Below are 23825 nucleotides of genomic sequence, written 5' to 3' on the forward strand. Positions count from 1 at the left end.
ACAAAATAATCTCTTGCATTAATTCCTTTAGGAGAATAAATTGCTTTCCCAAATATGCCAATGTCTGCTGTTAAGTCCAATAAATCTGCAATTGAACTAGAACAGATTATTTAGAGACATATTCAAGTTCAATTTAAGGACATCAGGATGTGATGAATTTACTTGTTATGTTGTTGAACTGTTTAAATAAACCTTTACCTTTGCAGTTAAGAACTGCATCTTACTGCCAATTTGAATTTTCTAATTACGTGCTTAGGAGGTCCCTTTTCCTCTCTACTATTAAAGAACCTCCATGATTAGATACATTCTCCTTATAAAATGGCAAGGAATCTTGATTTCAAGTTTGACACTGTTTGTATTAAGGATGCAATTACAAGCAGAGATTGCTTAATATTTGAAAAGGTTATGTATTACTTTTTTAATAACATGATTTCACATCAGTGGCCTCTGACTTGCCAGTGAATCAGAACGACAGCTTTGCCTCCACAGTTGTGGACTGTTTGGTCCGGGTGGCTAAAGTCTGCATGACATACTTCTAACTGGAACAAATATTCTTTCAACTGGGTGTGAGTTCATAAAGTTCCCTTTCTTTGCATCAAGTTGGAAGCATGATACTGATACTTCTCAAGATTTTCTGGACTTCTGCTGTCTTCTCCTCTCCTCTAGTTATTTTCAGCTGGCAGGATCAAGCTTTTCTCTGTGAGAGGAGAGTAATTTTCCAGCTGAAATTCCGTGCTTATGGTATGGACTGCTTGTTTTGCTCCTTTGTAGAGGTTGGACTCCAATTCTAATACTGTGTTTTAAATACTGAAAGGCAGCTATGTAGCAGCTCTGTGTCCATTGCTTGGTACCATCTGGGATGTGCGGTGAACTTTGTCACTTAAAGTTATTTTACCAATTTGAAAAGAAAAAATGCATAATATTTTAACTCAATATCAATGTAGGATTTGTACTGGCATAGCTTTATCTGATTTCCTGTAGGTGATGTATGCCTATCATGTTGCCTGATTTTCTTGGTAGTAGTTTCAAAAGCTTTCTTTGGTCTAAAGCATACCTTGAGTGAAGACAGAAAGTGGAGAATAGATATTCTAATCAGCTTCTAAAGACTCTGTGTATATGATTTACCTGACAGAAGTTTCCTCACAGTTTTACCTAGGTTTTGGGACAAGAATATCTGTAACGTATTCACGTAAATAATTTTGTTGAGTTTTCATCTTTTTTGCATACATTACTACTGACAATCCTGCTCATTAGCCATTGTCTTTTTCTCACTTTGTTTTATTGTTGAGAGACAATATCATCCAGAGTTATATTCAGACTGTTATCCTTGGAATGTCTTTACATCCTTTGAAGCGTGTCCCCAGCAGCTACATCCAGCTATCCACAAAGACTTTTCTGTACTTTGTGGGAAGAGTGGCAAGCACAGCATAAGCATACTAATTTATTTGGACAAGTAATTCCTTCCTGTTTTACCCTTTTACTTAAGGTTAAATGCTTACAGTTGGGTTGCACAGAACTGTCTTGACAAGATGTACTGTTAACAGGCTTGCTTCTAAGCCTATGATTATAATACTAATACAATAATCTTTCTAATACTTTGCAAGCTGGTGTTCAGTATTTCTGATTCCAGAGAGTGTGCTGCTAGAATTTGGCTTTTTTATTTTCCTCTTGATTCTAAACTTTCTCCTACAGAAGTGGGAATGAAAAGACTCTATGAATTTAAGTATTTCTTGGAATTTATTTTTGCAGTTTGCTTGAAACTTGACCTTTATCTAAGCTCTTCTCACTTCTGGGTCGGGGTATGTGTACCTGTATTCAGGATTTTGAGAGTGCTGTCCATGAATAAATCCAAAAATAACATGGCTTGAATTAAAGAAGAACATTATTTTGTAGCACTATCTAAAGTGAAAAGGCTCAAACTAAAACTCTCTTTTGCGCATCACTGAATGTCTGGGAAAGTTGGTCACTCCTGAACTGCCTGCTTTTCCTCTTGCTGTGTGAGCCTTCCCTCTACTTTCCCCTTCTGAAGTCCAGTTACCTCAGGTTAGTTACTTATTTTTCCTGAAACATCTTTTACACTCTTTTAGTTTGAATTTTGTGTAATCACATGGTAGCCTTTTCTCCTCTTATCTTAGATTTTTCTTTTGGTATCAGGGTTTGTAATTGATTTTTCTCTACAGTGAAGTAAAATGTGGTGTGCTTTCCAGTGGCTAACATTCCTTTAGCTGCAAAATTAACTAAAGTCTAACTTTGAAGGTTTGAATTTTTTTTTCCTTTGGTAAACAACCATTTTTACTGGACCTTTTAAACTGAGGTTGCTAGTAACTGCTGAGAAAATTTTTTTTTTTTGTTGTTGTTGTTAATAAAGCGTTTATAGAAAGATGAAAATATTTTCCTTCCAACATTTCTCAAACTTGGTGTGCTTGGATTGATTCCTCTAAAATGACAACATGCTTTCATCATCTCTCAGTGGCAAGTACATCTGAGGCTTGTGATCTTTGGCTTAAACTACTGCTAAGTTTTCATTATAAATATGCCACCTACTGGAGCAAAAGGCCCATCAGCAAATATTTATTAATGTTATCTTCTCCCAGACACATTTGCATAGTAATTTCTTGCTAGATTCCTGTGCTTATGGTTGTCAAATCTACACTGCTTTTTGTCACCCTCACCATAGGGTATGAAAATGGTAATAAGAATTGGAGGGGATGCCAACCATGATAACATGCCTTAAAAAAAAAAAAAAAAAAAAGACTTGATATGCTGAATTGTAATGAAAAATACCTGCCTGAAATTAATGTCCAAGGTACTCTAAGTCTTGATTTCATGATGGAAAAAAAAATCACTTAATTGTTCAATATAGCCTTGTAGCAAAAAGAAAATTTAAACAATATTTTAGATTACACAGTAGTTTTTTGTAGTAGTTGTTTTTTAAAAAAAAACTTTGGTCTTGTCTTGGCATAGGTTTGGTCATGATCATCTTTACAAATGAGAGGCATTTTGCTTAGAGCTTGTTGTCTTTTATGATACCATAATGAAATGAATGATTATTTGTATTGCATATATGTCTTAAGAGCTACAGTTCTATTGTGCTAGACTTGTACAGAATTATGGAAAATGCTTATTCCCAAAAATTTTAAATCTGCCTTTGAAACAGAAGGCATTAAGACAGTAGTATGAACTAGAAGACTAGAGTGATCTAGGAAAAATTGCTCTCCTAAACTCAAATGATTTTCTTGATGTTTCTCATGAAAGTGAGTGCTGGTTTGGCAACAGTTGATTGTATCACAGTAGAAAAATGTTTAATATATCAACAGAACAAGAAGAGGAGCTTCCTGAAAATTAATCTATTTTGCTTCATATTAAATTTATTTGTCCTGTAGGACAGTCTTTGACTTAGGCAGGGTTGTCTTTCTTTAATTGGGCTAACCATGATGTAGCTGGTATGTTAATGAGACGGCTATAAAATTTGGTGGTTTTCCTTACTCAAGTTGCTGTTTTCTTTCCATGCCTTGCAAGTAAAGCTCAGCCATGAGGACATTTTCTTTTGAAAAGGAAGAATGAGTCAAGGAACCACCCTCAGAAAATGAGTGTGCAGTCTAACAGGCTGAGACGGAGGAGGTAGGAGCTCTCTGGTCTCTTCCTGTCTCAAGCTGCACCCATGTAGCAAAGGCACAGGTTTCCAGGTCCTCAGTGTTAAATGCAGAGTCCAAACTAGGTTTGCTGAACCTTAAACTTCCATTGTAATTCAACAAAAATATCATTTACTTAAATTTGGAGTTCTCAACACAGATTTGTAATGATCATAATCAGTGTCCTTGTACACTGCCGGTTCCTTCTTCTCATCTGTCTAATTCTGTTAAGCTGTGTGTTGCTCTGGACATTTTGGGATGGTGTTATATGTTTATTTGGTCTATATAGCCTAGATAAATGAAATGCAAGTATCTGTGATAGACTGTCAAGGATGTTGGGGTGACTGCTGATACGGCTCTGTGGCACACTGGGATGGCACAGTAATTGGCAGGAGGTAGTAGCACAGTACTTTTCTTCAGGTTTTGAACCTACTTTCCTGCATTCAAGGGGGAAATTGAATTTCTTGATCACAGATATTTGTTGCCTAAATTCCCTTTTCAGTTCTTTATTTGATAATTGAATGACCCATTTAATATTTCTAGGTGAGGGAAATTGATGTTTTATGTTGAGTAGTCCTGCTTATGAAAAATATAAATGACTTTTCTTTTTCTTTGGTAAGTGATGATCAGAATGTGTCTTCTGCAGTTCTGTGCAACAGGTCAGGGTATATGTCTGGCTTCACTCCAGGCAGTGAACACTTAGAGTGTGCTGGGGCAGTGCTTCAGGAAGCATGCTGCTTGCAGGAACAGTGCTCACATTTCCATTGGCTGGAAAAGCAGGAACATCAGCTGGAGTCATTAATGTTGTTGTCTTTAGGGGTGCCTGTAGCTGATCTGCCTGCTTTCCCAGAATAGGCACTGAAGCCAGTAAATAAGGCAATAAAATATTTCACACCTAATAAATTTCATACCAGAATTTCAAACCAAAAGCAAATAAAATCTAAGCAGTTCAAGGAAGAACACAGTTGTTCCAAATGTTAAGAGATTGAGGTAGTATAAAGAAGGCAAGGATAAGAAAAAGCCCTGGTATTTTTATAGGAGGAGGTAAAGCTTGTATCTCAGGAAACTTCTGAAATGCTTTAAAATACTTCAATAATGAAAAAAACAGAAAAGGGAAGTAAATCCTAAGCAACGTCTGAGAGTAAAACCATTCAAAGTACATGAATGTTACTCAACAAAATAAGTGACTACAAGAACATATGCCAAGGAGGTATTCAAAATAAGTAGAATAAAGCAGTACAGAAAAGAAAAAAAAAAATCAAGTCCTGCATGCATTTCTGTGGGCATATGGAACGGACTCAAAACCTGTTTCTTCATAACTGAGCTTTTAAAAATAAAAAAGTCCCTTATTTGTTATTTACTGCATTAAAAATGTTGTTCAAAGCATGATTTGATTTTTTTAATCAGAAATTATTTGGTTATTAGTCTTTTGTCCAATGGGTTAAATCAACTGTCTTTAATTTTATCATTTTTACAGGGATATATATGCTTTGGCGTAGTATATAGACAAGTAACTTTGAAAAATAACTAAAAATAATTCCGGAGTACAAAACTGAGGTGGGCAGAGAAGTGATACATTAGATGTGTGAGGCAGGAGTGCTAAATTATTTCAAGGAATTAAAATTAGAGTTGTGTATATTCATAAAAACCAGCATAAATTATTTGGTTCTTATTTCAGTTTATATTCTGTTATGTCCAAGAAGAAGAAGTTTGGAATTTTGCTTTGGAATATGCAAAATTCAGGGTGACAGAGTCTAGCAGGAGTGGAAGAAACAGGCTAGTTGAAGTCACTGAGAGAAATGTGCAATACCTAGGTATCTTTCAAAAAATAATGTGGCATTTAACTTTCAGCTGTCTGAAATATGACAATTTTTTGTACCATTTGCATAAGCTACTGAAAAAAACACTTTTTGGAGGAACATCTGGAAGTGTTTTGAAATTCAAAGGCCCAAACTTTTGATTCCTGTAAATAATGATGCTTTTCTAGGGTAACCTAAAAAAACCCAGGTTTTCTTGCCAATTGTATGTTGTAGCCATAAATAAAACTATGATTTTATTTCTCTTCCAACTAAGAAAAATTATTTGATAACTATTTTTCAGTAGTTTGTATGTAAGCTAAACAAGTGCATGTAAAATATTCTATCCATGACATTATATGCTCCTTATCACTGTCATAGCAAATGCCCTTAGAATTGTTCAGAGATAATTTGAGAATTTTTTACGTGCAGTTCTTCTCTCCTGTGTACAGGAGAAAATTGCAAGGAAGGTTTGAAGAAGTAAAAACATAAAGGCATAGGATGTATTTTAGTGTGGTAGGGGGCTTTAGGTATAACAAATTTGAGTGTGTCTGTGTCTCATGCTTGTGTCATTGTGGTGGAGCTTTGGATGTTTGGTTTATTTCAGCCTCATTAATGGCCCTTATGGCTCTTGGCAAGCCTTGAAATTACTTCCACTTTTGTCAGCTGAGAATGACTTGGCTATTGTTGTCAGCACCTTGAAGGAGTTTCAGACTCACATGCTATCAGAAAAACTCCCTTCAGAGAATACTCCTTGTGAACAAAGATGGCTTCAGCTGGGGTACTGGATATTGCTGACCATTTTTGTGGTGCCTTTTTATGCCGAGAGATGACTAGGATGGTCGTTATCTGCACTCGTGAAGCAGTCACAGCCTTCCTTGTTTAGTATGTTAGATAAAGGCTCTTCTGCATCTATTCAAGTGCAACAGATTGCAAAGCCTCTCTGCACAGGTGAAATGACCTGAGCCTAAATGATAACCCTGGTTTTCCCATGCTGCCAAAGGAAACCTGTATATTCACTCCTGTGAGGTGAATTTTTTGTCTGGATCATTTGTTTTAAATAGGTATTTTAAGATTCTGCATGGTTCCTAAACACAAATGGGTTGGGTTTTTTTTTTCTTCTATCTTTTCCAAATTATAGCAGTTAAGCACCAAATTGCTGAAAATAGAAGCTAGGTAGTTCAATTTGCATCCATGGCAGGTGTTGCTGTCTATTTCTCGAATTTTTTCTCTGGTGTGTCATCAAGCTTAGCCCAGCAGTGGCTGTTTCAGGGTGTGCACACTGTGCTGGCATTGCTGGTAGTTAGTCCCTTTATAGGCAGTACCACCATTCTGACTTTATTAAAGGGAAGCTGCTCCTGTTTGCAGAGCTTGTTTGTATTTTCAACATTAAAAGGTTTATGATGGGGTGGCCATCAGACAGAAATTTCCCATGTCAGGGATGGCATAACATGCGATCTGCTTGTGAGAAAATCGGTTGATGGTCGCTTTTAGTGGTGGAAGGATTGACAAGTTCAACATCTAAACATGAGCTATGCTAGGGCTTTTCATTATCTAGTGATGACAGCTCTCCCACCACTAGTTCATGCAGCAAGTTTTGGTGTGTTCAGAATGCAGGTCTTCCTTCAGGCTGTGCGATAGAGGGGTCATCATTGGCTGCAGGCCAAGAGAGTTAATTTCTGCACTTCTGTTTAATGAGTTAACATCAACCCTAATGTAGATTTTCATTCTGGCTTAGATGGTTGGTCATAATTATAATAGCCAGATGCTGTCTTCCATTATTTGAGCATTATTTTCCCATTCTCCTCAGCAAGCTGTGCATTAGCCAGGCTTGATTGGGCTGTTATGTACCCTGAGCATGGCCATACAGTGGTGTGGTCCCACTAGATACAGCACGAAGTGGTGCTATAGTCAAAACCAGAACACTGACAGCTTGTAAAGCAAACCAGAAGTTGCACTGCAACCAGGGTAAATATTTGACTAAAAATGAGCCAGTATGTACAACTGTGCGGTAGAGACTTAGTAGCCATATCTGAAAAGAGCTCTGAAGAACAATCCTATTGATTTGGTTCTTATCTTGATGACCTTGTAGGTTGAGTTAATGGTTTCTAAACTCGATTGATGAGTTTGTGGGACAGTTTTGTTTGTCTCCAATCAAGGAGAAAGAAAAGTAGTGTAGAGTTAAAAAATAAACTCTCACAATTTTGTTCACTCTCCGAAGGTTCAATATGGTTTAATTTGCATGGGTGAAGAATCAATGAAAACATAGTAACTGTATGATCAAGACAAGCCTGAAATGTAGTCCATCTGCATTAAATTATTTATTTCTCAAATCTTATGACTTGGAAGTCATCTGGAATTACAATAGGCATCATCACACTTGGCTGATAGACATTTTTAAAGAAGCTGGAGTTTGATGAGGATGGGGAAAAAATGAGTCTGGTATAACTGATGTATAAAACCAGACCGTTTCTCACTGTGGCATTCCTGGCTTTTAAGGCAGAATATGTTTCTGCCTCTCTGTTGGTACTTGTAACTGGGGAGGAAGCCATTGTTTTGGGACAGTAGGGCTGCAGAATAATCTCAGGGAAAGATCTTTTGTGCCAGATCATTAACTGATTTTAAAATTGTCACAGCTTCTGTAAATCCAGACATAAAAGGAAGTACACAATTTCTTGTAGCTACTGCTAAGATACATCCTGATTTTCAGTTCCCACGTGGCATAGTGAACTTCACCTTCATACATAATGTTGGTAAAACTTGGATGTTTTATAGATGAAGAGTCTGTTGATCTCTTGTAAATGTGAACTATGAGAGCAGTCTACATAAGATCAAGAGGCACTAAGGGAGAATGTAATTGGAATTTTTCAAACAACTCTGTCTGTTTAAGAATGAAGATTGATGATAGAAAATATAGACAAAATAGATCTCACAATTTCAGCATAATTAAGATTTTTGCCAGTAGTTATTATGGGAAAACTTTCTTACGTATTTTACCCTTATCCCTTTGAATGTTTTGATGTGAGATGAGCAGGATTTTCATTCTGCAGTTACTTTATTAAGCAAAAGCAGCTCTGATTCCCAAACTTCTGTCTAACAAAGAGGACCAGAGATGTAATTGGCATTTACTTCTTTTTTGCTTTCCTTTCCTGATGGAAAGATCCTCAAGCCAATCAAGATGAAGGGAAATTTTGTTAAAGCATGAAGTGTTTTGTTCTTACTAAAGAGTTGAGAAAAAACCCCTAAAAACTACATAATATATCATTATATAAAATATATATAAAAGTAAAATACGGTTGGGCAATTCACTTTATTTGATATGGATTTAAATTATGTAAATAAATCTGCTCTTGGTAACTTGCACATTAATATTCTCTTCAGCAAGGTGGTTATGGGTGCATAAGTATGACCTCTGCTTTTCCCAGGCAAGGAACAAAAATAAAAATAATACAACAAATTTAGAGAAGGTATAAAGAGGAAATAGGAGTTGCATTTTTACAGTTTTTTTTCATTACAGGTCAAGTAAAATTAATGATGATATATAGAGGCTTATATATAAAGATTCCATCTATTGTGACCAGTTTTAAAGCTCTGTATTAACAATATTGACAAGTAAACCCTTGACCTCTTCTATGTTACTGACAAGAGACCTTTGAAATAGTCTTAGCAACATTCACTTGATTTATTATTTGAAGATGAGCAGGAAGCTCTGTCTATGTTTTTAGGTAGATTCTTGTATTAATGAGCCAGTCTCTCATTTCCTGAGCCAGTATCATTTAGCACAAAGTTTTTTTAATGTCTTTTTTATTTCTCTCATTTAAGTGCCAGTGCTGCTAGTTCTCTACTGCACAGAAAATGGTTTAAAGCAGGTGTAGACCTCTTGGCTGAGAATTTATTATGGTCTATCTTTTTATCCTAAAGTAACAGAGAGGAAATGATGTGCTGTTGATTTATGTTAACATGTAACAGAGAGGAGATGATTTAAGTAAAAGAGTAGCTGATATTGCCATAATAAAGTTCACAGAAGTAGGGCAGGGAAGGTGAAAGGACATGTCTCAGAGTAATGTAATATACTGAAAATTGATAATAGCTTTATTTTGGTGAGCTAAATTTCTTCCAGATAGGTAACACAAAAATGAGAAGTACAAGATGAATAAGGGATTTGGGTCTTGAACTTCTGTTTGAAAAACTAAGGAAATATATGTCATAATAAGATACAAGTCCTATGCAAAATGGACATTTTGCCATTCCCAGGTGAGTATTACTGTCTATTCTGCTACAAAAAAAATCTTTCTTGGAGGAAGAGAAGCACAGAACATCTGGTATTAAGTGCTATCACAGCTATTTATAATACAAAAGTCCTTTTGTCAATATTATGTGAGAGAACCTGACAAATTGTAGGGGGATCTTTTTTGTTTCCCCTCATGTTTCAGCATCTGAAGACATGAAATTATTTCATATTCACCTTTCCAAACCCTGATAATACACAATAATTTTATTTGCATACAGAAGTGGATTTCCTATGTCACTTTCACACTGCATCTTCAGGAAATACATGAAGCAATGCAGGTATTTTAAAAGCCTCTTAATTGAATCACTCTTGGAATTTTTATATCTTGAATATTTTAAGTCACAGTATTTGGAGTTGTGATCATTTGGTAATAAGAACAGTGGCTTTTCCGTCTCTCAGAGTTCTCTAGAAAGAATGAACTCATTTCACATAGTCTACAGGGATTTTGGCGAGCGGCTGTTAGCAGTATAGATGGCCACTTTTCTTTGTAGGTTGATTTCATGAGCATAGATTTAATGAGATTTCTTAATGTTATTTTCATGCTCTAGAATTGTATATATAGATCTACCCATTACTACATAAAACTGTTGATCTTTGATGGACTGTGCTATGTGTAGTGTCTGTGATCTGGAACTTGCTTAAACTACAAATACTGCACAAGCAGAGTTGAGGAAATCATAATTTCACATGTCTATTTTGAAAAGAGGTGAACAAGAGCTAAATTCTCAGATATAATTGTTTTATGTTAATTTAACGTTCTTGTGACACATTTTTGTCACTACATTGATTTATATTTTTTTATGTCTTTTTGGTATCATCGGCTTATATGTGCCTGCTTATAACCTTTATCACAACATATTGTAAAACTGGTTAATCCTAGTATCAGAGAACAGCCCAGGTTGGAAGGGATCTTGAAAGATCATCTAGTCCAAGCTTTCCTGGGAAGGGGAGTCATGATGAAATTTTCTAGCAGCTTGTCCACATCTTGAAACCTCCAGCAATGAAGATTCCATAATGTTCCTGGGGAGATTGTTGCAGTGAAATCTTCATCTCACTGTAATTTTTTCTCATGTCAAGATGAAGCATCTCCCAGTGTACTGCTCACACCTTGTCATCTCTATGTGGAACCTTGTGGAGAGAGAGCCTCCATCCTCTTTGTGACTGTCCTTTAAGTACTGAAATTCTGTTACGAGTTCCCACCGAAGCCTTCTCTTTTCCAGGGAGAAAATTCCAACTCCTTCAATCTTCCCTCGTAGGGCAGGTTCTCCAGACCTTTGATCACCATTAAGGGCCTTCTTTGAAACTCTCCATTCTGTCCACATCTTTCTTGGTTTGTAGGGACTAGAACTGTACACAGTACTGTGGGTGCAGCCTGACAAGCACTGAGTAGATTGGGATGATCACATCTCTGCATCTGTTTATAAAGCCCCCGTGGGCTGAGGATTGCAGATTATTCCTAATTAAGATTAAACGTATTGTTTTTTCATGCTGAGATTTCAAAGAGATTGAAATGACCAGAATTTGTTATGCTGTTTTGCAATCTCTGTGTTGGGATTCACAGCCAGTAATGTCAGATGTGATTTCTATTTTGTGCTTTCCTTTATATGTGAGTTGTTATGGATGGATGGTGTCCACTCCTCTGTAGGGAGAAGCAAGGATATCTGTCTTCCTCAACAAGTTGGATGTGGGGTTGCAAGATGTATTTCTGTGCTGGTCTTTATGTCACTCTGTTTCACATATGAAAACAGGAGATTATGTGAAGGATTGTGACAAAGCTGCTCTGGCTCCTCATTGCATCTCAAGTTTCAGTCTTGATCCAAACCTGGCTCTGGTAAGGAACACTTGTCTCATTAGTCAGTTTTTCTTGTCAGCAGCCAGTAATGCTGACTGAATCAAAGTAATGGGAACTGTTTGGGAGGGGTAGACAGACGAGCGCCTGTCTGCCTGACATCAGAGATGTCCAAAACCAAAACACTGAGTTACCTTTTTGCCAATTTCTTAATGTGGAACAACTAATATTTCACACTTCTGCTGCTGCCAATCTTATGTGTTTATTTACAATTATGGGAGAGAATTGCATGACTGAAAGTTCAATTTATTTCCAAAGATGGCAGAAATTTTCTGTTAGGGTCCTTTACTAGGTTTGGGAGGTACTCACATCTTTCTTGTGATGTATTTGAGAATGGCTGCTCTGTGCAGGCTAACTCACTGAAAATGTTCTATTTAAGAAAACAACTATTATGATTTTTTATTAACTGGCAAATATGGAGTGATGTCCACCACTTTTTCTGCTGAGCCCAACAGGCCACACATGCATATGCAAAGCAAGGGATTCATGGGAATAATTTCGTACATTGGTATGGACATGATGTGTTCATTTATCCAGAAGACTTTTTCAAGGAAACAGTTCTTATATGTTTCAAAGACAAAGTAAATTGTCTCAATTTTCCATTAAATTTAAGTGCTGTTAGGTGCCAAAATGTTTTGTGGCTAAGGGAGATACTGGCTGTACTGCAGAGTCCATCTCATTCAGCTGGTTTTAGTTCATCTGGCCCCAGGTGTTTGTTCTTCGTGTCTCATTGTGTGCCAATGCACAAAGCTTCCCCAGTAAACTGGCTTGCTCAACAAAAGCTGTCTTGTAGTGTCACTTAAAAGTTGGACACAGGTAAGCCACATTCACTTTGGCAGGTTTTTCCTATATTTTTGAGGGGAATCCAGCCTATCAGGGCAGTCTAAATTAGTCCTGTATAAGCAAGTGTGATTGCAGCTGTGGTTCTGTACCATTCATTTGAAGAGAATTTGGATTGTGATTTCTTTTAAAGATACCTTAGACTTAAACTGAGGTGGAGCTGAAGAATTGCAGAAAGACAGCTGGCCTAGTTTTCCAAGGACACAGTATCTGCAGTTTCTTTTGGCTTCTGTGCAGTTTCAGAGGATCAGTGCTTTGGGAAACTGGGTTGAATGGCATATAATAGTGAAATAGCCCTCAGGAATAATCATATTAGGGAAGGCTTAGTCAAATGGCTTTACACTTTGATATTTTTATTTAGTTAATAATAATGTTGAAATAACCTAATTTGAATAGTATTTTTAAATTTAAAAATGCATACGCATGTCTGTTGCATTAAAAATGTGATTCCTATCTGTTTTCTGTATGATGATTAGAAGCTCAGCTATGTTTTTATGGGAATAAATCTGTATCCTGTCATGCATTGCAGTATGTTGGTACTTTGCCAAAAAGGTGGCAGACTGCAGTGCTATGAATCTGTTGAAGTCCAAACAAACTTGTTTCAAGAAAATCAGGGAAAATACATGCCAATCTGACTGAGCAAATCCAAATTACTTCATTCTATGATTAATTAAATTAGGTTGCTTTGAAATTCATAGCAGGTGCCTGGATTGACCCTACTTAATGCTATCAGTGCTTTAAATGTCTCTGGAGAACTTGGATTAGCTGACTGAGTACCCCCTTACAGAAAGGATGTCCTATGTGAGCACGTTGCCCCAAAGGGATAAAATGGGTACATCTCAGATGCCCTGAAGCAAATACATACCCAAATGCATGTGATGAAAGGCAGCTGAGGCAGATTAAAATTTCAAGATTAGTATTTTAGCTGGATTGAGAAAGGGATACAATGTATACAATGCAACTATAATTTATAGGGAATGCTAATAAAATAAAACAGGATTCAGAGTTAATGTTTCAGGATGAAGTAATTGTTCTAAGGTGTCGCTGTGATTTTCAAACTGTAGTAACATAACCTACACAATTGCTGTAATGTTTCTAGAACAGTTAGCTTTGGAAGCTGCAGAGCAAACTGATGGAATTTTCCATCGAAATGGTATAGGTGGAGGTTTGACAGTGAAGCCACTGCAGCAGCGCTGTTCCTGGAGTTGGGCTGTGTTGTTTTTCTTCTATCCAATGCCTGGAAATTTTCAGCCAAGCTTCCGTACATCTTGCACTTGCTCATACACAGCTTTGAGAGCATATGCTTGTGTTTATAGCATATATATATACTTATGGAGTCTCAGAAATATTTGAACGACTGTGTGCATCTGTGAACCTGCAAACCTTTGGGGATGGATTTTAATTAATTACTAATTCTGATATGTCTGAACACATGCCATCTCTGCAAAGCCCATGTACACAATTTGATGACTTTGTGAAAAAAGAAGGCTGGCTGCCAAGAAAAATTAACCCCATGTCTTGTTTCAGTTAAACAGTTTAAATGACTTTCACACCTAAGGCTGAAATAAAAATGAGCTACTACTTGTCACCATGCTCTGAGAGACTGGTCTCTTATTGAGTAAAAACATCCATCTGCTTCAGAAAAGATTTACTATAGTAGACTGTGTCCTACTGCACGAATCCAGCTGCCTGACCACAGAAACAATCCTCCCAGTGTAGTACAGAGCCCTTGGTCAGCATCTCACTTGCATCTTCCATGTCCAAAATTGCCCTGGCATGGATCCTTTTGTGCTGGGTGGTTCCATTCCATCAGCTTTCTCCCTTCCCATGGTCTGAAAGGTAGTTATGCTGATGCAAGAGTATATTTTCTTTCCAGCTGGCTCTGAAGTGGGTGCGGTTGATCTGATGTTTTGCAGATATACTGAAACCCAGACTCCAGGATTAGGTATTGTGCAATCCTGGGGGGAGGGGAAAAAAAAGAAAAATAACCCAAAACAACCACAAAAAAAACCCAGCTGCTAACTCAAGCATCACCAGAAGGGAAAAGGATTTGGTATGCCAGAAGAGAAAACAAAGGAAGAGAGGCCAGTACGATCGTAGTTATGCACAGTGGAGTGTGAATTTAAGTAGAGAAAGGATAGATGGAAAGACCAAGAAAGGGAAAACTGAAAGAAAGTGACAAAGAGAGTAAGGATTGAAGGGTAGGGAGGTTGTGAAATGTGCAATTCCTCCCCAGCTTGAAGAGGCTGTGTGGGAGAAGATTGGAGCCAATACACAGTCCACGGAAGAACAGACATCTCACTTCACATTTACAGAATATGGGTAGAAATTAAATTTCTTGGATTGTGCCAGTTAAGCAACTCAGCCTCTGAAGGCAGGAGACTTTCCTCAGCCTCTGTTTTATGACTCTGGCTAACACAAATGTTCAGAGAGTCATACAGTGTCATACCTGCACCCAGTTGAAACACCTGGCTTAGAACTAGGGTGTACAGGCTTCCAGCCCTGCATTCTATCGGAAGTGATTTAACCTGTTGTAACTCCCTGTTGTGCCCTGCCATTAAACAAGAATGTCCATTCAGGAGGGAGGTGGTAAGTTAAAATCTGAACAGAAAGAGATATTGATATTTTGGATAAGTCTTCCAATACGATCCTCTAATTAGTGAGCCTATGAGTCATCAATGGTGTTTTTATGTGGTTTTGTTTCTTTTTTCTGTTTCTTCTTGCATCAGGGTGCTACATTTTGATAATAAAAAACTCAGATAGTAATTTGGAGTCAGTTTGTGCTGTCAACTCATGTTATAATATACCTGGATGCACTGCTTATTTCTTAGACCTTCACTCTCTCAGTAAAACTGTCTTGATGCTTTTTGCTTATGTTCAAACTTCTGAATGCTAGTCCTTAAAAAACAAAAAAGAAGAAAAAAAGTGTGTTTGGTTTGTTTGGGGGCTGGAAATTTTGATTGGTTTTTTTTGCTTTGTGGGTTTTCTTAATATTTCCTGAGGCTCTTAGTCATTCACAGGATTTGAATGTTTTTTCAAACTAAGTAATGTCTCAGAAGGCTGTGTTGAATTTGCTTTTTCATGTTGGTGCTAATGTCTTCCTCATTTTTTCTCATTAATGTAACATTTTTGTGACTGTGACCCACTCTGCTTCCATCTGATGACTTGCTACTGTCAGTTATCCCTTAACAGAGGATGACAATTTAACAAATTATCCACATGGAAATTTTTATAGCACCTCTCCCATGACCTTTATTGGATTTTCATATTTCCAGTGCCAAAAGAGTGGATTTCAAGATAGTTAAAGATGGTCTTTTAAGGTATTCACAATAATGAAGTCAAATAATTTCTGTGGAAATCAGACAGTCGTTCTTGCCGGTATAAACATACTGCACAAAATGCTCCCCTGACCAAGCTGTAGAAAGTTCTTTCGGCAGCCTGAATCTGTGTACCTTGCTCCCTTTTCCTCTTTCTCTGAAAGTGCTTATGCTTTTGCTAAGGACAGTATCTTCCCCAGCCTTGGCTGTGTGCAATTCTTTGCATCAGAATTTGGGAATTTCTGAAGCATGAGGGTTGCCTCTTCCTCAGTGACAAAGTGCTTTGCAAATGGCATTGGACTGGTGAGTCTTTGAGGGCTTTGCTTCTTTGGGTATTTTTTAATGGTGTGTCATCACTTTCTAAAAGAAAAATATATATTTCAGGAGTAATGCCACTGGGATCTATCTGTTGTGATGGAATAACTGCTTTTCAGATCCAGTAAAGATGAACTAAGTAAAGTGATCAGTATAAAACATGCTTAGTAGAAGAGATTTGTCATTATGAAGCAATACATATCACATACTTTCTTTTTGACTTTGGGAAAGTTACAGATGCTTTAATTCACTTTGCATAAAAGTTAATGTACCTGTCACATATATCTCTTCTTGTATTGCTTACTTGAACTATCATTTAGGCCAAGAATTCCTTCTTGTGTATGGCAAGTTCTGGGTACTATGTAACTTGATGTCATTTAGACACCTCTCACCATTATTGTAATTCACATATTAAAAATAATCAAGGATCTTTTGCATTATTTAGACTAGCTTGAAGCTGCTTATCCTCTGTGACTCCCTACTAGTCACATTATTTAGGAACTCTCTGTCATTATGACAAGTATATATACATTTGTAAATATGAACTTGGGAAGCAAAAGCTGCAGTTGAGGTATATATGACTGTTAAAATGTTGCCACTTCCAAATATATAGTTTTTTCAATTCTAAATTTGTAGGAAGGTTGTACAGAAATGCAATGTGGAGTTTGAGGGCTGAAGGTTAAGAATCTTTCAGAATCTGTGTGCACATGATAAAGAGGAAGGGTTAAAGGTGTCTCATACCCTACATGGGAAATAACCTCTTCTGCACTGCTTTGGAGTACAAGATCCAAAGCAGAAGATGTGTTCATCATTCTCTCTTTTCCAACTGCAGTGAAGTAACTACTTACTGGGATGAATCCTAAAATATTTGCTGTCATCTAGACCTTTAAATGACAAATTCTTAGATCAAAGTAGCAAGTGAGGTGGGGCAATGGTGATTACTATCTTGAACAAAAATAGATTCTACTGTGCATTTTTAACTGGAGTGTCATACCTTTGATATTTGTTAGGACTTTAAAGGCTGCATACCTGTAGAACCTGTTGCAGTCCTTGAGGCTGGAGAAAGAGTTAACAATTTTTCTGTGAAGATTCCTGCTTGGGGGAGAATTAAACTGACGTTAAGTTCTTCTGACTTCCCCATTCCTCATTGTGACAAAGGTGCATGTGTTAAATGTGACATCTGGTTGCTATGTATGCAAATAATTCTGTGCTTCATAAAATGGGGAATATATATGTCATCTGACCAATGTCCTGGGAGGAGCTGTTGAAGTTAAAATGTCATCTTTGAGGATGTGCTGTAAGTCATTTTCTTTTTCTAAATACCATAAACTGGAACAGGAATACTATTTTATTGGTTCATCTAGTGTGCAATATAGTGCCAAGTTTAATGGGTGTATGGGCACTTGTGAATATATATGTGTAAGTTTGATGCATCCGTATGAAGTAGATATTCAAACAGAATTTGCTTCATGTAAGTAAAAGCGCAAGATACCACCATGAGCCAGTAGGTTTTAATAGTCCTTTTATATGTATTTCAAGAATATGCTTGCCATGAGACATCTGCCTAATGCATAATCTGGGACAGAGTTAAATACTGCTTTTCTGAATTGTCCTGGAGACAAACTTAGTGAGGGCTGGGTGACAGGAAAAGGAAAAGCTGTAACATATATATCTTTGACTGGATGTGCAGATGTCTTGGTGCAGGTTAAGATTGAAGAGTTCAGGAGAATACAGTTGCTTGCTTCTGCTTTGAATCTGTGTCTGTTTGTACCTCAATTCACTGTCATTAACTTGATTTGGGGAAAAGACTTAGAGGAGTATAATTGAACTCCTTTGATTCAATACTTTTCTGTTCTGAGATATTTCTGTAAAGCCCTGGTAGCTCATGTCTTGTGAAATTTATCTACTGCGAAAGGGATTTAACTGTTACTCACTGGACATGTGCTCGACCATGCCTTTTGCCTGTTCTGTGTGCCTGTACAGTAGGATCAGGTCATTCCACCTCGCCTCTATTTTCCTCCTTCAAACTGGGATGATTCTTGGGGATTGTATTAAGTGCAGTGTATTAAAATACTACATAGGCATGGCCAGAAGATTTCCCAGTGTGTTTGACAGGGCATTGGTATTATCCTGACAGTTACTTCACCTTTACTTTGAGCCCTGCTTTGAATTTTTGAAGCTAAGTATGGGTGACTTGGCATTACCTATGTGTAATAAAATTTGGAGTATTGATCTTTTGTTCCAAGAAGTGGGGAGGGTAGTTGTTTTTTGTTGAATGAAGGTCCTTTCTTTTACATACTCTTCATTGGTTTCAGTCAGTGTCTATGAAGGGGGCTTCTAGTTCACTAGCGTGATATTCCACATATTATAAATTCATTAAAATATTCATGAAATTCATTCTATCTATCTGAGATCATAATGGTAGCATTTTTCTGCTGAAAACATGTGAAAATATTTGGTGAACAAAGCTGAGAACTAAGAATCATGATAGGTAGTACAATAACAATAAGGTCAAACCTTTGCAACTAAGTTTTGTCTTTTTCTTAACTTTTATATTATTACCAGATATTGCCCATTTTTTTTTTTCTAGATTGCCCTTTAGTGAAAATTTGCTGTAACAATTTTGTATGTGGCTAGTATACAGTGCACTGAAGAGAAATTCTTGAGAACAGGAACAGCAAGCCTAAAGAGTTGCTTGTGCATGAAAAGCAAAGAACAAAACCTGAAGAATCCAAGCATGGCTAAGCAGAGAATCCTTTTTGAATTTGACAGTAGGATTCTATTGCTGTTTGGCCCTAAACTTTACAAAAGTCCAAACTGCTAAATTTTAGACTTCTTGGAAAGATGATTTTTCTCAGTGCTCAGTCTGAAAATATCTACATAGACTGTCCATTGAGTCCCATCCTGACAGCACAATTCTCCAAGTTTCTAATCAGCCAAAATACAAGCATGTTGTATTCCAATCTTCTAGGGAGAGTTGCCTGTATCAAAGCAATATGGGGGGAGAGCATGGGCGTAGAATCTAAATCAAAACAACATGTTTTGTGTAGATGTTTTTGGATTCTGGGTGACTTGTTTGTTATTAAAGCTTGTTTGCTGAGATAAATAACATATTAAAGATGCTCAAAATGTCATTTCTCCAACCTCCACAAAAAGGAGAGAAAATACCGGGGGAAAGAATTTAAAGTACGAACTTTGGTTTTAAAAAAAGCCACCACCTGAGCATCCTGGCAGTTGAGCTGTTCAGTGTCAGCTTTTCTTTCTTTGACTATAGGAGCTGCTTGTGAATGACACCTGAGTGCATTTGCCCTCAGATAACCTCTTCAAGAGGCCTTTCCTTTCTTGTAGCTCTGTGGTTCTAATGTGCCTACTTCTGTACTCTCTCTCTCTTCCCCTTTCTTAGATGTGTGGTGTGGGTGTGACACTTGCAGTGGACATTGTACCACTGTGTTCTGGAAGGTCATCACATCTTAGCTTTTTGGAAGCAAAAATGCATTATTCTTTTTGTTTAATTTACTATTGTTCTTTGCCTGTTTTGCTTTCATCTTAATGTTTTTGCTTTCTTTTAATTTCTCCTTCTAGTAAGAAATGTTTGCCCTTTCATTGTGTTCTTCTCACACATATTATACTGTCTTTAAACCTTCCCCCCATACCTTTCTCTTCCCTATTCTACTTTCTCCTCTTTCTCTTCTAGCCACCTATCCTCACCCTTGTGACTTCTGCATCTATAATGCAGTAGCTGCCTGACTGCCTCAGACTGCTGTTTCAAAAGGAGTTGTTGTCATTCTGCTTTCCTACTCACTCACAGCCCCTCTGTTGTGCTTGCACAAGTGCTTTGTGTGCCCTCAGTACCCAGAGTCCATCATGCTCATAGTGTGGGGAGGCCTTCCATGCTGTTATGAATCTCTGAAGAGGCCTTCTCAGACAAAAAAAAAGTCAGGGCATCTCCAAATCTTGGGACAGTGGCTGTCAGTCAAGTAGATGGGAGTTGGCATTGTTTAAAGGGTGGGGAAGAGAGAACTGTAGTTAAAACGGTGACGGTTTGTGGTTGGAGATCCATGTTAGACATGAGCTAGAGGGCAGGCTGACACATTAAATCTGAGATTAGTGTGTCCTAAGACCTTGCTCTGAAAACAAGGTCTGCTCTTCTGTGAGACAGGGTGTTCCGTGCTGTTAAGAGGGAACTAGAAAGGAGCTATGGCATGTTAAACTAGATAAATGGTTAAAACAAGCACATTGCAATGGTTTTAGCAAGGAACTATCAAACACAGCCAAGAAAGAGACCATCCAGTCACTGAGCCAGTGGAGGGGGTGGGGGAGCTGTGCCTCCAGGTCGGGGGAGTTACAGTCCCTGCTGTTTTGTCTTGCTAATGACAAAATGCATGAACCTACCACGCGCTTATGGAATGTGTAAGACACTTCTGCAACTAACAGTGAAATTGGAAAAAAAATCCTTCGGTCATCACAGAAAATGTGATTATTAATAATATTGTCAGCATGAGAGGACAGAGTATTTATTGAGAATACTGGTCACCTTGTGAAGTCACCAGAGTCTATATAATACCCACATAAAATTTCACAGGAGTTTGGTGTTTCCAATCCCAAGTGTGCAATGAGAATGAGTCACATCTTCCAAGATTTGCTCAAAAATCAGAGGTTTATTTTTAATTTGGTTTGATTTTTTATTTGCCTTTTTATGTCAAAGCTGATTCATTTTTTCCCCTGCTAGAAATGCCCACAACCTTTTTTATTTTTTTTTTTTTTTTTAAGAAAGGGAGTATTTTAATATTTCAGGACAGGTAAAAAAATTATGTCATTTCTGCCAACTCATTTTTGAAGGCAATTATCAAAGTAATCCCCCTCTAGTGGTAGGGAAAAGTAGGAGGTTGTAGAATAAAATAAGGTTAAGCTAAATTTTCATATGGGCTGTTTTGAGTAACCAACAGTCACATGCTAGAAAAGAGTGTTTTCACTGGTACAATATACTCTGTTCAGGACTGGGTACAAATTTAATCTTGTCACATAAACTGTCTAGTATTTCTAGATAATGGAAATTTCTTCCAAGAAGTTTGCTTTTTAAAGTCATCTTTTACCTCTCTTCACATTCCTTCACTTTTGTAAAAAACAAATGAGAAGATTTACTTAATCTGTATATATTTAACACAAAGCATTAAAGTGGAAGGATTACATACAAGATTTCTTTGGTAATCTTTAGTTCTCTTTGAGGAATTATCTGATGTAACTGCAAACTACATCAGGTAAAAATCTATTCCTAATGATGTTAGATGTCTTCTCTCTTTTTAATTTTTTTTTATTATAATTTTTAATCAAACTCTTTCTATCAAGTATTCTCACTAGGGTGTGCTTGAAAAAATTCTTTTGAGGAGACAGAAGTTCTGTACAGGCTCCAGCTGAGGTGTACTGACACAGCATATCCCAAAGTGAGGGGCTGCACATTAGAGAGGTCCTTCTTTGTCTGAAGTTTATGATTTGAGTCCCAGGTTTGAGACTGTGTGCCTTTTGCCTCTGTAATATGAAGGCAAAGGTTGATTTAAATTTTGGCCAAATAGTCTGTGGTCTGTTTTACTGGACAGTGGGTACTTGCCATGGTAGCAGCAGCATTCTGAAAGTTTTTATTGCTTGTCCAGTTTGGTTTGTAGGTGACCTTTGAGCTAAACAGCTCCCTGTTTGTATTTCTTTAAAAGAAGTCTTTTGTATGAGAGCAGACAAATTCAGCTGTAAAGAAATTAAACATTATGGAAAGATGGAACATGTACTTTCGCAAAACTTGCCTACCATGTAGATTTTCCTTGACACACTGTATTAGTTCTGTAAGGAGTTTTTCTCTTGCTGAAACATAGGCAATTAGTTTAAAACCAATTTCAGGAAAAATATACTAAAATACATTAGTATAAATTTTAAAAAATTTAAATAAAATTTATTAATTAAAAATAAAATTTTTAAAAAATTACAGATGTGACTACTTTCTCAGGGTTTTTTTTGTTTTGTTACCTCGATTTAAGGTGGCACCAGCTGCCGTCTGTCTGCATCACTTGTGCATAGTGTGAAGAGGTATCATTCACCAATAGGAGTGAAGTGTCCCAGCAGCTTTGTGGAGCAAGACATATTTCTCAGCAGTGCAAGTTCAAACCCCACTCAAGGCTTGCACCAAGTCAAAAAGGAGCTTGTGAGAACATTTCTCTTGTAGATCTATTGTACAAAACTTTCTATTCTGCCGAACTGACTGTAGAAGAGAAACATGCTTCTGGGTAAGTAATTCCATGTGGAGGCTGGAAATCTGTCTTTCAAGCAGCTGCATAATAGAGTGCTGTATGCTTGCTCCAGCTGTATAGAAGGAGAAATGTTTAGCTGATTTATTTTTAATAGCAATCCATTAGTGAAAGCTGTACTCATTTGCTGCAGTTTAGGAACAGAGTAGTCAGATTTGAAAATCTTAGAACTGGGGGTGACTGTGATCTATTTTTAAAATACTTTTTATCTTTGGGTAAACTGCGTCAAAGAAATACAAATGCCAAAATTAGCATTTGAACTTTTTTTCCCCCTGTTTAGATGGTAATCGTGACATTTTCTGAAGGAAGGCTATAAATGAAAATTTTTCTTAGTAAGTCCATTGGAACAATGTATTTCTTAAATATGAAAATAAATGTTTCTCTTTTTTGAGCCTACTGATAGTTCACTGTAAAAAAAATTAATGCTTAATTATAGCATGTCTTTAATTCTTTTATCATTATTATGATGACTAATATTATTTATATAATAGTTTTAATAAGCACAAATAGTAGTGGCATTTGAAATAAGGAATGACTTCATGTGTATTTTAAAGAACAACTTGAAATTATTAATTTTCTGAATTGTTAATGTGATGCCGATTATATAGCATTGCTTAACTGCAATGTTAAAATGTACATGATGCATTCAAAAAGTTCCTCTTCAAATGAGGCAAGTCAAGGCAACCTTGACTGGAGGAATGTCATTGGTAGGTTTTTCATCTTTTAGTAGTAATAGAATACTCATTTTCTGTGATTTCAGTGTTTAAATTATTTTTTGTTCTGTGTAAGTATGATCATCCTTGGTATGTAGTAAATTGCAAGATTACATCTTGTAGAATTCCATTGCTTTTAAAACTATTATGTGATATTTCTCCCTTTCTTTTACCTAAACTGATGCGTGATTATTTACCACAATTTTTTGTTACTGTCTCCTTATTTAACTTTTTTAAGACAAGAAACCAGTCTGGAGAGGTGCTTTTGTGAGGCAGAATTTAAGATTAGTGCAGAATTTAGCTTAGTTTGGTTGAGTTGATGAGATTTCAGCAAATTTACTTGCAGGTTTGTATGTGCTTCAGGACTGTTAATACAGCTACTTCATAAGCATTTATCCCTTGTCTTTTTTTTTCCATAAATGTGTCTGTGACATTGTTTCTATGTTTTGTTTGATGATCATAGCTTTTTATACCTTGGTTGCTGCATTCTTTTTGTAGAGAATTGCTTCCTGGTTTTTCTAGACCTTTGCTTTCCTGTCATTTTGTATGTTCAGATACAGTCACAATAGTAATTTGCTGTGTTGCATAGAAATACATGCTGGAGAAGATTTAACAGAGAACCCTGAGAGAAATCTGGTGATTTGGTTGTTCCTGTTGTTCATTTACTTGATTTCAGAAATCTCTATTTCGAAATGTGCTAATTCTGTCTGAAATTGGAGCAATCCACATCTTCCATTCAGCCTCAAGATGCTTTGTTATAAACATCACCAGACACAGTTTCC

The 23825-nt window shown here is 36.9% G+C and overlaps 1 protein-coding gene across 7 annotated transcripts in view; it reads left to right on the forward strand.

The window, feature by feature from the left end:
• ZNF385B (zinc finger protein 385B) overlaps positions 1-23825 on the forward strand; it is a 154198-nt gene that overhangs the window by 44732 nt on the left and 85641 nt on the right. The window contains exon 1 of one of the 7 annotated variants that reach the window (XM_066189829.1): positions 22190-22309. The exons of the other annotated variants lie outside the window; for them this stretch is intronic. Coding sequence (XP_066045926.1) covers positions 22300-22309 — 10 coding nt within the window. The 5' untranslated portion in view covers positions 22190-22299. Of the gene's footprint in view, positions 1-22189; positions 22310-23825 lie in introns of those variants that run through there. 7 annotated transcript variants of the gene reach the window in all.

The sequence above is a fragment of the Chamaea fasciata genome, unplaced genomic scaffold (assembly GCF_029207755.1).
Source record: "Chamaea fasciata isolate MVZ Bird 193981 ecotype frontalis unplaced genomic scaffold, bChaFas1.0.hap1 SCAF_8, whole genome shotgun sequence".
Taxonomy (NCBI): Eukaryota; Metazoa; Chordata; class Aves; order Passeriformes; family Sylviidae; genus Chamaea; species Chamaea fasciata.